Consider the following 17,257-nt stretch of genomic DNA (forward strand, 5'->3'; position numbering starts at 1 on the left):
TTTCTGTCTCCGGAGTCTGCACTTTGGGTCCTTCTCCTGCCTGCACACAGCCGTCACATAACAACGTATGTATAGTCAGTATAATTCCAATAGTGCTGTCAGCGTTAATCTTGTTAAAATGAGGTTAACGCCATAACTGCATTAATGCAGCAATTTTCCGTTAGCGAGTTAGCACGGCTCACCCCGTGCGTGGGGCTGCATGGCACTAATGCGTTAACGAGCTAACCACACTAACCTGGTGACGCCCTGCAGCCCCACCCACGAGGCGATCCGCGCTAACTCACTAACGGAGATTTGCCGCGTTAATGTGGTTATGGCATTAACGAGATTAACGCTGACAGCACAAAATTCCAATTAAAGGACTGAATAAAAATAAAAAATAAAAAAATAAAAACCTCTACTGCTCCCCTGTTTCTTTTAATAACACAATAATCTTATTGTCAGGTTGAGGTCTACAAAGGTGGTCATAAAATACTCTGAATACAGCCAGTGTCCATGAATTAGACCATTTTAAATTTTCTTACTGAGAACGTGGCATGTGGAGATTAGGGTAAATACTATCCACAATAAGCATCTAGTTAGATAACATGTTTTTAGGGCTGGGTACAATAACCTCAGTTTTGTCTGAATTTAAAAGCAAGAAATTAAAGGTGATTGAGGTCTTTGTGGGGTGGCTGTAGCTCAGCAGGTCATCTACTGATCAAAAGGTTGGTGGTTTGATTCCTGCATGCCAAATATCCTTGGCCAAGATACTAGCCCCAAGTTGCTCTTTGATGCATCCATTGGAGTATGAATGTGTGTGAATGTTAGATAGAAAGCACTTACGTAGAAAAAAGTGTTTGCATGAATGGGTGAATGACGCAAGTTATATAAAGCGCTTTAAGTGCTCAAATAAAGTAATGGTTTAACTACTGTCAGCCTGAAGACCTGTGGTACAGAATAGAGAATGGCTGATCATATTTAAGATTGAAGCTTTAATTAATGGTAAGACGTCTTTGAGCAGTTTTGTAGGATTGGGGTTTAAAAGATACATTGATGGTTTGGAGGAAATAATTACTACAATTGTTGTCGCACATAATGCAAGGATAATTTTAGTTTCGAAGTTTGTACAAGGTTCACAGTAACAGTCAAATTTACAGTCAAATTTCTTGAATGTGTATTTCAGGTAGAAATGTGAAAAAAAAGAATTCCCGTTTTAACCACAGATCTTACCTAAATCTCTGTGGCAAGTAGATATTGGCTGCGGCTTGCCTTTTAGCAGCGAACGGTTTCCAGCGCTTTCAAGAATCCATGCACACATAGCAGAAAAGTCCTTTTGGATGTGATTCTTGTCATCTAGGTTTTCCCTAAAGCTTCAAGGTTATCCTTATCCCTGACACATATATCTCCACTATGATGCCCAATAAATATGCATGCCACCACACAGCAGATACCATCATAAACTTGTATGTGCATGTAGCAGCGCAACAACAATGAGACTGGATCACACCATTTTGCCGTTTTCAACAGATGATGTGTAGTTCTTAACACATCTGTTCTAAAAGATCATACAGTGGTAATTATATATATAAAATTGTGTTTGGGGTTTGCTTTATTTATGTATTTATTTATTTTTTGCACTAAATCCTGAAAGGGTCCCCTACCTCTGTCAAACAGGGTTTCCCTTAAAACACAAGTAAAATATAAGCCTACAGACAAATGTTGTTCTGCTGTTCACACAGGAAGTGGCTAAGAAGTAGCAGGAACTCAAATATTAGAGTGAGTTCCAGTGAAATGATGTTCGGGTGTAACTAAACAGGAAATTGTATGACACCACATGCTGCAACATATGTCCTGTGAATTGCTTCAACCGCAAGATTTTCCACCAAAGAAGAAGAAAGAACATGAAACGTAGGAAATACTAAGAACTCCATCACTGCGACGCCTGACACCAACAACCGGCTTTCTCAGATTCGAAGACGCAGCATGGAAACTGCATATTTCCTGTTTTTTCTACACCTTTCCTTGAAGGGATACTGTGAAGCAAATCATCAAACAAACAAATCAGGTATTTATCATAATACAAATTGTAAATCATACATTACAGCAGAAGTGTTTTAAAATGTTGTATTTTTTTTAGAGGAAGTGTGAAGAGTGACTATTTTAGATTGAAATATGACAACAACACGACTCATCTGTGTGTCCAGATCTTCAGAAGCACTACAAAGCTGCGGAGGGACAAAACTTTACGATGCCATACTGTAACTGTTCAAAGATGGTGGATATGAAGAGTACAAGTTCCAGTGCTGAAGGAGGAGGAAATGAAGAGCAATTCCTAGACTGTGGAAAACTGTTTATAGCTGAAGCTAAGCATTCTGGAAATTATTCATGTTTCACAAAGTAAATAATGCTAAGTTCAAGTACTGATATGTTGTATACAGTGATATATTGTTCCTATTTTAGGTATGTTTAAAGACACTGCACCCCGGAACAGTTTTTTGTTTTTTGCTGCTGTAATTGTTTCTCTTGCCCATAGAGACCCTAACGAGGACTCAGATAAAAATAGCACAAAATGCCAAATGTTACTAAAAATCACTGTTTAATCAAGGAATCCCTTCCCTGACCCACCAGGGCATGGATTCCTCTAAACCCCTGAAGGTGGGTTGTGGTATCTGGCAGTGTTGTCTGACATTTGGTTTATTTTACTAACTTTATTTTTAAGTCATAATTTAGAAATCTAAACTATGACTCCCTCTGAGTGGATCACACTGCAAATCATCCCACCTTTCTGCACAACTTAATTAATGGATCTTGTCTTGTCATTCTCTTTTTAGTCACAGTCTTTATATAAGTCCTGTAAGTTATGAGGTAAGGCCTACAATGATTGGACTGTTTTTTTCAAGCACATCCCACAGATGGTAAATGGCCTGCATTTGTATAGCGCTTTTCTAGTCCATAGGACCCCAAAGCGCTTTACACTACATTCAGTCATTCACCCATTCACACACACATTCACACACTGGCGATAGCAAGCTACATTGTAGCCACAGCTGCCCTGGGGCGCGCTGACAGAGGCGAGGCTGCCGGACACAGGCGCCACCGGGCCCTCTGACCACCACCAGTAGGCAAACGCGGGGTTAGTATCTTGCCCAAGGATATTTGGCATGGGATCGAACCACCGACCTTCTGATTAGTTGCTGACCTGCTCTGCCACCTGAGCTACAGCCACCCCAGATGGGTGTACATGGTCTGCAACACTGCTTAGTTAGGTGGTACGTGTCAAAATAACATCCACATGGATGACAGGATCCAATGTTTCCCAGCAAAACATATCCAAATGCATCACACTGCCTCTGTTGACTCGACTTCTTCTGACCAGGACCCTGTCGCTGGTTTTACCAGTGATTCCACACGAGCTGCAGGTTGGGAGATGCTCTAACCCAGTCGTCTAGCCATCACACTTTGGCTCTTGCCAGACTCACTCAAATCCTTACTCTTGACCATTTTTCCTGTTTTTAACATCAATTTTGAGGACAAACTGTTGCTCCCTAACATATCCCACCCACTAACAGATGAAGTGATAATCAGTCTTATTCACTATTCCTGTCAGTGGTCATCTTATGTCAGATTGAAGTTTATTAGCATAGAAAGATGTCTGTGGGTTTCACCCTCATCATTTTCACCGTAGGTGTTTCAGCAAGACACCTCTTCTCAGCCACTAACAGATATACACATGAGAATGCGAAACCTGTTTTCACTTTAAAAGTGTCAAAGTGTGAATCACACCTCTGAGATGTTTAAATGTTATCATTAGTCAATGAAACTTCACATTTATAGTACCTTTCACAAATCTGAATGCGGCCCAGTTCATTGAGTGCAGTAATTTAATCAAAACTTGTTTAAAACCTTTTTTTAAATCTATCTTCAAATGCAAAATAAATTGTTTTCAATGAGTGTAAATGACTTGCTGCTTCACAAATTTCTGTTACATGTTCGTGTCGCTGCTATCCAGTGGCAACAAGCTGTTCTTCCGTCTGCAAGTGGAGAAAATGAGATGCCTTTGGCGTAATGAAAGCATTAAAATCCTGGTTGTGTGTGCTGGTGGTCAAATCTCCTGCCCAGGCTTCGGCTGTAGTAACAACACAAATGTCACTTGGTACAAGGTGAGTTCCATACAAGATAGTAGTAACCACTTCACAATCTAAACATTGAAATCACAGCAAAACAAGTGTGCTTTCTTACAGAATAAAAAGAAGGTTTCAGACCAACACAGGCCGTCCCGGGAAGTCAGAGAGGTGTTATATCTCGAACCAGTCCATGAAAAGGATGATGGAGTATTTTTCTGTCACACACAAATAATTGAGGGAGGAGTGACATGGACTTTGAGGACGGGGGTTGAGGTCATAGTTATACGTAAGTGCTGTCTTCATGTTCTCATATGTATGTGTATTTTTGTTTTCTTATATGATCAAGATATTATCACTATGGTTAAAAGTTCATGATATATATACAGGGAGTGCAGAATTATTAGGCAAATGAGTATTTTGTCCACATCATCCTCTTCATGCATGTTGTCTTACTCCAAGCTGTACAGGCTCGAAAGCCTACAACCAATTAAGCATATTAGGTGATGTGCATCTCTGTAATGAGAAGGGGTGTGGTCTAATGACATCAACACCCTATATCAGGTGTGCATAATTATTTGGCAATGTCCTTTCCTTTGGCAAAATGGGTCAAAAGAAGGACTTGACAGGCTCAGAAAAGTCAAAAATAGTGAGATATCTTGCAGAGGGATGCAGCAGTCTCAAAATTGCAAAGCTTCTGAAGCGTGATCATCGAACAATCAAGCGTTTCATTCAAAATAGTCAACAGGGTCGCAAGAAGCGTGTGGAAAAACCAAGGCGCAAAATAACTGCCCATGAACTGAGAAAAGTCAAGCGTGCAGCTGCCAAGATGCCACTTGCCACCAGTTTGGCCATATTTCAGAGCTGCAACATCACTGGAGTGCCCAAAAGCACAAGGTGTGCAATACTCAGAGACATGGCCAAGGTAAGAAAGGCTGAAAGACGACCACCACTGAACAAGACACACAAGCTGAAACGTCAAGACTGGGCCAAGAAATATCTCAAGACTGATTTTTCTAAGGTTTTATGGACTGATGAAATGAGAGTGAGTCTTGATGGGCCAGATGGATGGGCCCGTGGCTGGATTGGTAAAGGGCAGAGAGCTCCAGTCCGACTCAGACGCCAGCAAGGTGGAGGTGGAGTACTGGTTTGGGCTGGTATCATCAAAGATGAGCTTGTGGGGCCTTTTCGGGTTGAGGATGGAGTCAAGCTCAACTCCCAGTCCTACTGCCAGTTTCTGGAAGACACCTTCTTCAAGCAGTGGTACAGGAAGAAGTCTGCATCCTTCAAGAAAAACATGATTTTCATGCAGGACAATGCTCCATCACACGTGTCCAAGTACTCCACAGCGTGGCTGGCAAGAAAGGGTATAAAAGAAGAAAAACTAATGACATGGCCACCTTGTTCACCTGATCTGAACCCCATTGAGAACCTGTGGTCCATCATCAAATGTGAGATTTACAAGGAGGGAAAACAGTACACCTCTCTGAACAGTGTCTGGGAGGCTGTGGTTGCTGCTGCACGCAATGTTGATGGTGAACAGATCAAAACACTGACAGAATCCATGGATGGCAGGCTTTTGAGTGTCCTTGCAAAGAAAGGTGGCTATATTGGTCACTGATTTGTTTTTGTTTTGTTTTTGAATGTCAGAAATGTATATTTGTGAATGTGGAGATGTTATATTGGTTTCACTGGTGAAAATAAATAATTGAAATGGGTATATATTTGTTTTTTTGATAAGTAGCCTAATAATTATGCACAGTAATAGTCACCTGCACACACAGATATCCCCCTAAAATAGCTAAAACTAAAAACAAACTAAAAACTACTTCCAAAAACATTCAGCTTTGATATTAATGAGTTTTTTGGGTTCATTGAGAACATGGTTGTTGTTCAATAATAAAATTATTCCTCAAAAATACAACTTACCTAATAATTCTGCACTCCCTGTAAGTACCACCAATTTTGAGCAAACACAGTAGCATACAGTTAGGACCATAATTGTTTGGGATGATGACAAATTTGTGTCATTTTTCTTTGTGCTACCACAGTGGATTTTAAAATCAATCAAGATGAAACTGAAATACAGACCTTCAGCTTTAATTCAAGGGGCTTAATAATCAATATTTTTAGATTAGCTGTAAATTACAGCATTTTTTGTTTTTTTTAAATAAATAACCCCCTATTTAAAGAGGATCAAAACTAACTGGGCACCCAAACAGAATTTTAAATACAATGATGATTTTAAAAAATATGGAAGAAAATCCTTTGCAATCATTGTGTAGCCCACCCGTACTTACCGTGCCAGGTAAGCACCTTGGGTTCTTTAAACCAAACAACTTTAATCCAATAAGAGTATGTCAAATATTACTTAGTGTCTTGAGTGTTGTTAGATGAACTTTAAAATACTAGGATACCTATTTAAAACTATCAAATGCAGGTATTGTAAAAGTAACAAATTTAGTACACTTACAAATCGCTAATGTAACACTTAGTCATCAAATGCCCCAACCTTAGTAACTAAGGAAATAAAATGACTCGGACCAGTTTCAGAAACAATTGAGTTGAATTAAATTATCTTGAAAACTAAAACAGAGAATTGTGTAAAATGCCGGGTTACAATTACTTTAAAATGTCTCATTATGTTTGGTATGGTCATTTGGATAACTCAAATTCAACTTCAGTAACACAAAGGGGGGTCCACACTCTCTCTGTGCACACACTCAAGCCAGCATATGTTAAAATAAAATAACACCAACAGAAATGAAAACTTGTTGCAGGCCTGAAGTGATGCTTGGGAGCAGTGTGGCCCAAAACGTGATGGTCACTTCACTCAAAGACGAAAAAATACATAAAATATTGTACCCTGTAATGCCGAACTTGCAGTCTTTATGCTCTTGGAAGAGCATGATGAGGAAAAGAACTCGCTGTTGGAAGATATCTGGCAGTAAAAGTCTCTGCACCTCTAGCTTCTAGTCTCTCAGTCAGTTCAAGGAATGAAGAGTGATCGGCAGACATCCAAAGATGGTGCGGGCTCCGTATTAGTATCACATGCACTCTAGGTTGTCTTGGCATCTCTTAACTAACTGATGAATATTCACAGTTTCTACATATTTAGCCACTCAGCTAATGAGCTGACACCCGTGTGTGCAGTGATGCTAACTTAAAGCTAATGCAAACATGAGCAGCTGCACTGTGTTTTTTAGGAGAAATGTCTCCAGCTTCTCACAGGCAGTTTGTAGAATGTGCATATCCACAAAGACTGTTGATAGTCCAATTCATACATACAATCACTTCCGCCCAAGATTACGTCCACTTAAAATCATGAGCTCTTCGCAACAAACAGGATGCTTGTAAATATGAATATAATAATATTTGGGTGCTGCTCGTTTGGGGTCTCTCTCTTCAGTTACTACAAAGCATGCTCTGTTGGGATTACAGATCAGCTGACTGACTTAAATAGTATCCCATCTCTGTTTTTGCACTATGCTTTCCATCATTATCCATTTGCACTGTAATGTGGAGTTTAATCAGTTTTGTATCATTTGGCTTAACCTGAGCAGAGTACAGAGAAAGAGTATAGCCCTGTACACTTCATCCTGCTACTTCTACGAGCAGTCACATGATCAGTAAACACTAATTACCTTTTCTACTCACAGCCATACATGCCCGTAACCATTTGCACCACCTTTTCTGACACATAATGCAGTATGCTTTGGATCATGAAGTTTTCTGCCTGTCTAATTTGGCCTTCCTGTTCTTAAATGCAATCGGTGGATTGCGACTTTTTGTAATCTCTTTGTACGCACATTCATGAGGCAATTTCTTGAATGTAGATGTCAGTGATATGCCTACCTTCTTGACAAAGTTCTTAATTTAGCTGGATGTTGCGAAAGTTTTTTTTTAATTTTTTGTTTGTTTGTCTTAACCAAGTTAAAACTTCTGTGATCAAGAACTTTAGTTGTCTTCAATGGTCTTTAGGATGTTTTGGTGTTGCTGAACTGGCCAGTGCATTCATTTTTATTTATTTTTTTTTACAATCTACCATACTGGTTTTTGGCACATGATTAAGACTCAACATGATGGCCTCCTTCATTTGCACCTCTTTGGACTGCACACTAAGAGTTCCAGTGAACGGCATTCAAATATGAGAAAAAACAGTATGGGAATATGTATAACAATGGCTGTAATTCCGAAACAGTTTGTGTAACACATTTGTCAAAGTCCTTAAATTAAAGCTGAAACTGCACTTCAATAGCATTTTGGCTGTTTGATTTTAAAATCCACTGTAATAGTGAACAGCAGGCAAAAAAACAAGCAAAACTACAAAAAGTTGTGTGGTATTGACCTAACTGTAACTCTAGGGTTGTTAATCTTCACCTAACTGCTGGGCATTTAAAATTACATAGTCCAATTCATACATACACAGTTGCACAGACTTCTCGTCCTTTCTGCGCATCTCAGTGCAGCTACCAATCACAACATTCATTTTCGCCCATAATTCTTCCGCTTAAAATCATGAGCCTCAACACCAGCATCTTTAAGCTTTCATTTATTCACTAAAACATTTCTGCACTGAAACACTGATTGGCACAGCATCAATAGCTGCCAGATGTTTTATCTGGTTAATGCTCTATACATAGTCTAGCTATTAACATTCAGCGACTGCACTATTCCATTCCTGCTATTGCTATGTGATCCATAGCTATTAACAGGGGTGCACATAAGTGGTCCACAGGTGCGCATTCGCTGTCAAAATACAAGACGCACACCAGATAAGAAGTTGCAACGCGCGTTTGCGTACATAAGATTTTCTGGAGGAGGACAGACATTTGTTTAGAATTCTTAAAGATGTCGAAGAAGCAAGCTCCTTTAAGCAATTACTTTGGTGTTCCTCCACCTCCAAATAAATGTAAGAAGGAGTCCGAACCACAAAAGAAGCACGTATTCTCGGAAAAGTGGTTGCAGGAGGTGAGCTGGCTTCAAATAAAAGATGAACGCACAGAGATATGGTGCAGAATAATCCCACTCTAGCAGACAAAAACAGTGGCTTTTATATGTACGCAAATGCGCGTTGCAACTTCTTATCTGGTGCACGTCTTTTATTTTGATGGCGAATGCGTGTTGTTTCCCAACAGTGTCTTGTCTTATCTTGTTGTACTCTTGCTATTGCACACTTGAGTGTCCACATTGATCTCTTATAGTGCACTTGCAAAACAGCAGACATCACACACAGAGCTTATCTTATCGCCCTGCTCAGTTTAATGTCACAGTTTCCATCCTTCCAGCTTCCCAGTTTAATTGCTAAACTGTGAAGTTAAACTCATAACCAGTTGCACCAATTGTTTTATTCACAACAGTTTTTTTTTCTGAAAGCTCCAATACCATGCTTCATGTCAGCTGCAGCACCACTCTTAAAGGTTATTAAAAAGGGAATTTTAATATAATGCTTTATTATAATCCTTACATAATGTAACTCAGTGGAAGAAAACACATTGGTTACACAACTTGCATCTTTCTGTTTTGTTTTGTTAGGTTATTTATTGCAGTCGTCTTGCAAAAGATTGTGCCACTAAAGGCTAGCAAACAAAAAAAATGCAAAAAGATTTACATATATATATATATATATATATATATATATATATATATATATATATATATATATATATATATATATATATACACACATGTATGTATGTATATAAGACAAAGTTATGTGCGTCCTCTTACTTGCTTTTAATAGATAGTTTGGCCAATTAGAAATCTGATACTACAGTCTAATAAGATAAAAAAGTAATACTAAAGTAGGCCAGCGCATACTACCGGATAAAACAGCATGGCCATATCTTGCAAGATCTAATGTCTGTACGTACTCATTTACACATTTGCACGTCAAACAGATGTCCCAAATTTAAGCATCCATTTTAACACACTTTTGAAAAGTCAGATTCTATAAATTGCAATAATATTGTTTTTCTAGGCCAGGTCAGACAAATTTGTTCTTTCACCAGTATGTCATTAGTGTATTCATTTACACTGATGCAATGGCATTTCATCCATATTCCAATCCAATTTCAAGAAATATACAATTACACAAGGGACACCTGAATGCCACTGCCCTATAAGAAAACCATTTACATCCCAGACTCAATTTGTACATTACACACTCTACCAAAAAATATTATTTGGTTCATATGCTGCTCAGAAACTGAATACCACAGGGCCTAACCCACAGTAGGTGGTTAAGTGGTTAACTGTTTGTGTGGTTGTTGCTATCATTGCTTTCCTGTGTAAGAACAACTTAGAATGCATGCAAATACATATGGTGATAGTACATTTCATTTATCTGTAGATTTGTCTTATAAAAGAGCTCTGGGTATGCAGCTAGCTATAAGTTAGTGCTGTTACAGTTAAAACATACTGTGCTCTGAGCCCCTCTGTAGCTTGCTGACAAGTGTTGTGATGCAAAAATCAGCCTGACAGAGCTGCCTGCATCTTGGCTTATTTCTGCTTGTTTCTTGCTGAATTTTAAGGTGTCGGTATGTCTTGATATACACAGATTGCAAGGAGTCATTTGAATTGTTGTAGTGGCTGTTTCAAAGTAGAGCTCAGATCTATATGTGTATGACTGTTTCTGTAGTAAATTAGGTACACATTTCTGACTTTATTTCCAATCGCCTTCACAGCACCACCATCACACAGTCCTCCCAGGATTCCTGTTGATAATGAGCCAAAGGAAGTGGAAATTGGTGATTAGTTACATCATTCTGAAAAACTTATTTTAAAGAAAAACATGTACAGGAAGTGAACACACAAAATCAAGCAGCCCATTAGTTGTTTGTGTCACTTCTAGTGACCTGCTTTTAATGGCTTTTTTTCTCCTCCACTCAATTTAGGCCAGCCTTACACATTCTTATGTAAGGCACTTTTTCCTTTTGAACTAAATTTTTCACCAAAGATAGAGTGGTACATGAATAATGATGGTAACATGACTCTACTAGACAGTAAGTAAGTCGCATCAGTCCCTTACTACTAATGTTATAAAATCCATTCATGTAGCATGCAAAGCTCTCAACATCATTTCTGTAATGCAGACAGAAGTCTTTGAAAAAGTACACGCAAGAGTACGAGGTCATACAGGTAGCTACGATAAATGAGGTGACACCACATCACTTGACGTACACGTACACCTGCATCGCCAGTAATACATTTGGAAACATCAGCGCCACAATCAAGCTGAAAAGGAAAATTAAAGGTAATAATGTTCTTATTGTTACTTCATGTGTTCATGTTTTAGTCAGAATATATGTGTAATAACACTGTTATACCACTGTGCTTTAGTCACTGTTGTGGTCTGCTGCAATAGACAATATTTTTGCAAAAAAAAAACAAAAAAACTAATCACCAAACAAGCAAAAAATGTGATGAAATCCAATCTAAAGCTAAAGAGAAAGCTATTTAACTCATATTCATCACAAACAAAATTCTTAAAGCACGCGAGGGTTGCTCTGTGTCTGCTTAATGTGTAGTTAAACTGTTTCAGTTTTGTCTTCCAGCTTCTACCCATCCAGCTTCCCATTTCGGTCACTCCTGCTTTGAAGACGTAATACAATCTAAAAGTTGTTCTTTTGTTGTTGCTTTTTTCTTCTTGCAGTGCAATGGCCATCACTGGTTGGGTATCTAGTTACAGCCTTCCTGCCGGTGGGTGGGCTGATAATCATCGTGCGTGTAAAATGGCTGGAGATACAGCTCATCTACAGATGCTACTTTAAAAATGGAAAACACAATGGAGGTTAATGCAGATGCACATAGACTGGCACACCTGTCTCTCCTCTTTATAGGACATGGCATTACTTCAGGATGGGCATTAAATCCATAGGCTAACTGAAACGCTGTGTCAATGCTTTAAAATAGTCACTTTTTGTAGTAGTGGCAGTCAATATATTGTTTTGTCTCCACAAAGAAAGACTGTTATCATATGTATTTTTTTTCTCACGCTGTCTTTCGCAACTTGACACCTCTACCAGATGAGAAAGAGTTTGATGTGTTTCTGTCATATGTGTGGAGCCCTGCATCAGAAGAAGTGTTGGGAGGTGAGATCATTTCCTCCAGATCACCTCTTAATGATGAGGAAGGTAAGCCAAAGCAAGGATTCTTTTTTCACCCTATTACATTTTTAAAAAACATAAAGTAACAGTTTCTTTTGTTGACAGGAGACCTGTGTATCACCGACCTACTTAACGAGGAAGTTAAAGCTACCAAAAAGCCACTAGAGGTGCTGCTGCCCCAAGTGTTAGAGGACCAGTGGGGGTATCGCCTCTGTCTACTGGAGAGGGATGTGATTCCTGGAGGAGGTTAAAAGATCATATATCTGTGTCTGTGTGAGAGATGTTTCCCAAAAGGGTTCCTAATTTCTTTTTTCTCTACAGCATACACAAATGACGTGGTTCTTGCATTAAAGAAAAGCCAAATGCTTATCTGTGTCCTGTCAGATGACTACTTCACCAACAGTAATGCTGTGTTTGAACTGGAATCAGGAGTTCAGGTAGGATTACATACTCACAAAGCAGAACTTTTTCTTGTTTTGTATAGTTTCTGTAGTAATTAGAGATGGCACGATATCACCTTTTTTTTTCCAATACCGATTCCGATATCATAAATTTGGATATCTGCCAATACCGATATGAATCCGATACAGCGCATTTTGTAATCAATAAAACAGTTTTTAATAAATATCTTGCTGCATTTTGCAGAAGTTCATACTCAAGTTTTAAAAAAACAAGGGACTAAAGCTATTCTGTTATACCTGTATGCAAAAAATACACTCCACCCAAAACATTTTATAGTTCAGCAATACTGATCAATCTAATAAATTTAAACCTACACCATCCTCCCTATTCTGGTATTTTATAGAGTACTTACCTACCTAACTAATAGGGTTGCCAACTCCCAGCAAAAATATTAGGGAACCACCCCCCGCTCTTAATCGATGTAATCAACTTTAATTTAATGCATGTGTAAAACAAATGCACAGAAATCAATTATTTTTCTACAATATTTAAAGAGATTCAACATCTTTCTTCAACAGAATTGCAGACTGCACAGATGGTACCTTCCCAAAGGAAAACGTACTATAGCTTACTAGGGTGTATATTACACTTATTAGTTACTATATACAATAATGGATTTCTATACATTTAATCAGATGACCACTTTTGTTGTAAGATTCAGATAATTATTTGTTCAAAGTTTTTAAATGACATAACAAAGAAAAATATTTCTTTGTGCCCCCCTCTCCCTGTTAATGCCCTACCTGGCCCCCTGGCAACACTTTGCTAGACCCGCCCCTGCACAGTTACCAGCCGTCAGCTACCTAAAAAAGGATCCTGGTGTTATCTCTCAGAAACAGTTCATAACTTCCCTTCAACTCATTCATGTCACCTAAAAGGTAAACCTGTTTCTCCATCACCTGTTCAGCTCTGATGATTCAGTAAAGACATCTCCTGGTTTCATCTTCATGTTTCCCTCTCACCACATATCCAAACGGATATCATGACCAGCAGCTTTTACAGCCGTGGCTCCAGCAAACCTCAGCTGATACTAGAAAGTGATATTAAATACATTCTAACAACAGCTGATCAAGCTGAAAGACGGGACTTGCTGCAGAAAAGCCGATCAGCTGATCATTGATCAGTTTCATGTTTGAAGTAATAACAGGAGAGGAAGGGGGAGTGAATGAGAGAAGTAGATGCAACTGCACAGCAAAGACAGAATAACTCCAGCTTTGTGTCTATTTTTTAATTCTAGCTGAAGTATGGGACAAATCGCTTCCTTTTCACCTCAATATGGAACTCCGATGGCCAGTCCAGCTGTGGATCCATATATCAGTTGTTAAGCTTAACGTGGAAATACTATGCAAACATTCAGGGGTGAACTTACACACTTGCTTTACTTCTCTGGGATAGTTTTCGCCAAGATGAAATGCCGCGGTTAGGAAGCATGTAGCGAGGCTCCAAATGCTCCAACAGACCACCGACAGGTCTGGCAGACAACAGCCGCTCTATCACGTGACACATACTGCTCCGATGCGCAGAGCTGGGTTACGCCAATCAGCGCGTTTTGTGAGGTGATTTTGTGATACTTCGGATCGGATTACATTTTTAATTTCTCTCCGATATCCGATCCAGTAATTTAAGTCAGTATCGGACCGATACCGATACGTAATATCGGATCAGTCCATCTCTAGTAGTAATCAGACCAGATGGACTGTTACATGTAAGACAGGTTAAAATTCATTGATTACTGATCCCCCCGGGATAACCTGTGGCAAAAACGACTCTCACAATCACACTTCTAGGTCACAGTTTTAAATCTCTTCTGCAATCGCATACAAAAATTGGCCACCTTACTTGCTTCAACAGCTTTGTAGATATTTGAAGTTTACACAGCTACGTTCTCCCCTGAAAATATGTTAAAAGTTTATTTTGTGACCCAGAAAGAGTAATAAGAGTAATATTAAAAACTTAGTAGCGGCCGCTATTGTTGAAAACTGGAATTGGCTGATCCACGCTATGAATTCTGCGATATGGTGGGCCATAAAGGACACACCCGACCCATCCTTAAAATTCGTGGAAAAGGAGGACGCATTTGTCTGCATTCGGAGGAGTCTACGAATTTGGGCAGCCTTTGTCGCATCGCTGTGGCGTAATCGGCCTACAAATGCAGCCCATGAATTTGGACACCCCCAACGGTACCTTTTCTCTCAGGGGTGATCAGCCCGTCCACGGAACCGTTGTTCAGCGATCACACGGACCATCCTGTTTGTGACATCATCTTATTGCGGAAGTTTTCCATTAAATAAAGCCTGCAGACAAGTGGTGAGCGGTAGCTAACATTCTTTAATCAAATCAAAGAACAGAAAACTAAGCTTGGTGGAGAGGATGCATGACCGTGGGGCAGACGGTCAGCAGAGTCCCTCTCTGAGCCTTGCATGGCTCTCAGTTAAATACCTTCTCTAGGAACAAAAGGCAGTACACAGCTGTTTCACACCTTAAGGTTCACACTCCCTTGCTACCTCCCAGAGTCCTCGAAGACACAAAAGACTCTTCCTGTGGAGTTGTCTGCTTCCCCCCAACTTCCTTACCAGACCCCCACCATCTGTCTAACTGCTTGAGTGTGAGACATGCTAAAATCCAGTGGCACTAAGGCATTATACAATAAAATAATGTGAATAATACATAAATAAAAGACATTCTTATACACATCATATCACGGTACCGCACTGGAGTTCACTGAGCTCCAGATTCCATTCAATTCAATTCAAAATTTATTTGTATAGCACATTTAAAAACAACTAACCCTTTGGTTAACTAACAGTTAATCAAAGTGCTTCACAATCAGTTAAGAACAAGAGAAAGCAATAGGAAACAAATATAGATAAATTAGAAACAAATACTGATAAATGAGAAGACAATGAATTAACATTAAAAACATAAAACAGGTACTCAAACTGAACTCGAATTAAAAGCCAAAGTAAAAAAGTGAGTTTTAAGACGCGACTTAAAAGACTGAAGACTCTGAAGTACGAATCTCCACTGGCAGATTATTCCAGAGTCTGGGTGCTGCTGCTACGAAGGCCCGATCTCCTCTATGCTTCAATCAAGGCCTCGGTTGTGCTAAGAGCATCTGGTTAGGTGATCTCAGCCCTCTTTTGGGGTCATACATGTTGAGGAGTTTGTTTAAATAACTGGGCGCCATATTATTTAAAACTTTAAAAGTAAGTAAAAGAATCTTAAAATCAATACGATACTTTACAGGAAGCCAGTGTAAATTTGCTAAAACTGGAATGATGTGTTCATGCATTCTAACACCTGTTAAAAGAAGTGCAGCATCATTTTGGACTAACTGCAAGCGATGGAGAGATGAGTGTTAAGGACCCAAATAGAGTGAGTTGCAGTAGTCCAGTCTAGAGGTGATTAAGGCATGAATAAGTGTTTCTAGGTCTCTTGGAGGAAGATGAAGCGGTCTCCATGCCTAGATGCTTGGTTTTATACACCTGTGGCTGTGGACTTCATTTTAACAAATGTTTTGATGGTAATTGAATACTTTTGGCAGTTAAGTGTACCTTCTAAAGCTTTATTTTTTCCCTGGACACATTATGAAAACATGCAATTTTCCTTCCAAACTTCACACTTATGTTTAGCAAATAATGACTATGTAGAAGTTGCCAGTGGAAAACTTTCATTTTGCAAGAAGCACAACCCGAATACAATCCTGTAAGTTTCATTTAATCACTTCAGTGACTTAAATTGAAACCAATAGCTGTGTGAATCTTCTTTTACGATGAAGGTGCAATTTTTTTAAACAAGAAAATATTTATAATTTCTTAACAATTAGATTGTTATCGTTTATTTATCATTATTGTTTTGTTTTGGGGTTTTTTACACATTTTTAGGCTTTGCTGCAAAACTCTGTCCTAAAACTCCTGCTTTTATGGACCACTAAAGCCTCGCCATCTCTTATCCAGCCTGATCCCCCCCTGCCCACACTTGTGCAAAGGGCCTTGGGAGTGCTACCCAGCCTGGATTGGAGGTCAGGGGAACCTTCCCACAGCAACTTCTGGAGATCTTTAAGGAAGACCATGCCCAAAAACAAAGTGAAGCTAGTTTCAGTGAGGTAGCATTACTGATTTTTTTTGGTGTTGGAAGAAACTATAGAATTTATAAGGTTACTCTTCTTTTCTTACTGTACATTATATTTATTTACTGTGTACTGTAAATGAAATATTTTCATGTGTATACTGTGCATAGTATTTTTTTAACTTTGAAATACTGTTTAACACCTTGGTTTTGCTTTGTACTTATTTTTCTTATATAGAGCTCACAATTTATCATTCATATTTATTTTCTGAGTGTCTGCAATAAAAAAATTAATTCTTCCTGGCTTTAATAATGTATTTTGATTCTCAAGGTCAGAACAAAAACACACGTTAAGGAAATTTCCATGACACAGATGTAGATTCATAGCTATCATTTTAACATTTTGGGAGGGAAAAAAGGGTGAGTCACCTCCTATACTATAGGGCTGGGTATCGCCCCTATTTCTAGAATCAATTCGATTCTTTTTCATAATCTCACGATTCGATTCGATTCAGT

At 39.0% G+C, this 17,257-nt stretch overlaps 1 protein-coding gene across 3 annotated transcripts; it reads left to right on the plus strand.

Annotated features, from left to right (window-relative positions):
* The first annotated feature begins 1,779 nt into the window (after positions 1-1,779).
* On the plus strand, positions 1,780-17,040 carry LOC113020531 (interleukin-18 receptor accessory protein-like). 3 transcript variants are annotated; one of them, XM_026164577.2, is made up of 12 exons: positions 1,780-2,047; positions 2,187-2,379; positions 3,992-4,142; positions 4,224-4,392; positions 10,790-10,852; positions 11,000-11,111; positions 11,198-11,358; positions 11,758-11,895; positions 12,131-12,238; positions 12,317-12,457; positions 12,533-12,648; positions 16,630-17,040. In XM_026164577.2, the coding sequence occupies exons 1-12, from the start codon at positions 1,966-1,968 to the stop codon at positions 16,780-16,782; spliced, it is 1,587 nt and encodes a 528-aa protein (XP_026020362.2). In that variant the 5' UTR covers positions 1,780-1,965; the 3' UTR covers positions 16,783-17,040. The 3 variants fall into 3 exon arrangements, with proteins under 3 accessions (XP_026020362.2, XP_026020353.2, XP_080158664.1); XM_026164568.2 differs by having other exon boundaries at positions 1,786-2,047; positions 16,558-17,040; XM_080302538.1 differs by lacking the exon at positions 11,758-11,895 and having other exon boundaries at positions 1,786-2,047; positions 16,558-17,040.
* Positions 17,041-17,257: the final 217 nt, after the last annotated feature.

Source organism: Astatotilapia calliptera, chromosome 1 (genome assembly GCF_964374335.1).
Source record: "Astatotilapia calliptera chromosome 1, fAstCal68.1, whole genome shotgun sequence".
Taxonomy (NCBI): domain Eukaryota; kingdom Metazoa; phylum Chordata; class Actinopteri; order Cichliformes; family Cichlidae; genus Astatotilapia; species Astatotilapia calliptera.

Excerpts from the sequence above, each read along its gene's own strand:
- LOC113020531 (XM_026164568.2), top strand. The coding sequence starts at position 1,966 with ATGGAAACTGCATATTTCCTGTTTTTTCTACACCTTTCCTTGAAGGGA. Across the intron at positions 4,393-10,789 it reads GGTTGAGGTCATAGTTATAC|CACCACCATCACACAGTCCT; the intron begins GTAAGTGCTGTC and ends TCGCCTTCACAG. Across the intron at positions 10,853-10,999 it reads GCCAAAGGAAGTGGAAATTG|GCCAGCCTTACACATTCTTA; the intron begins GTGATTAGTTAC and ends CACTCAATTTAG.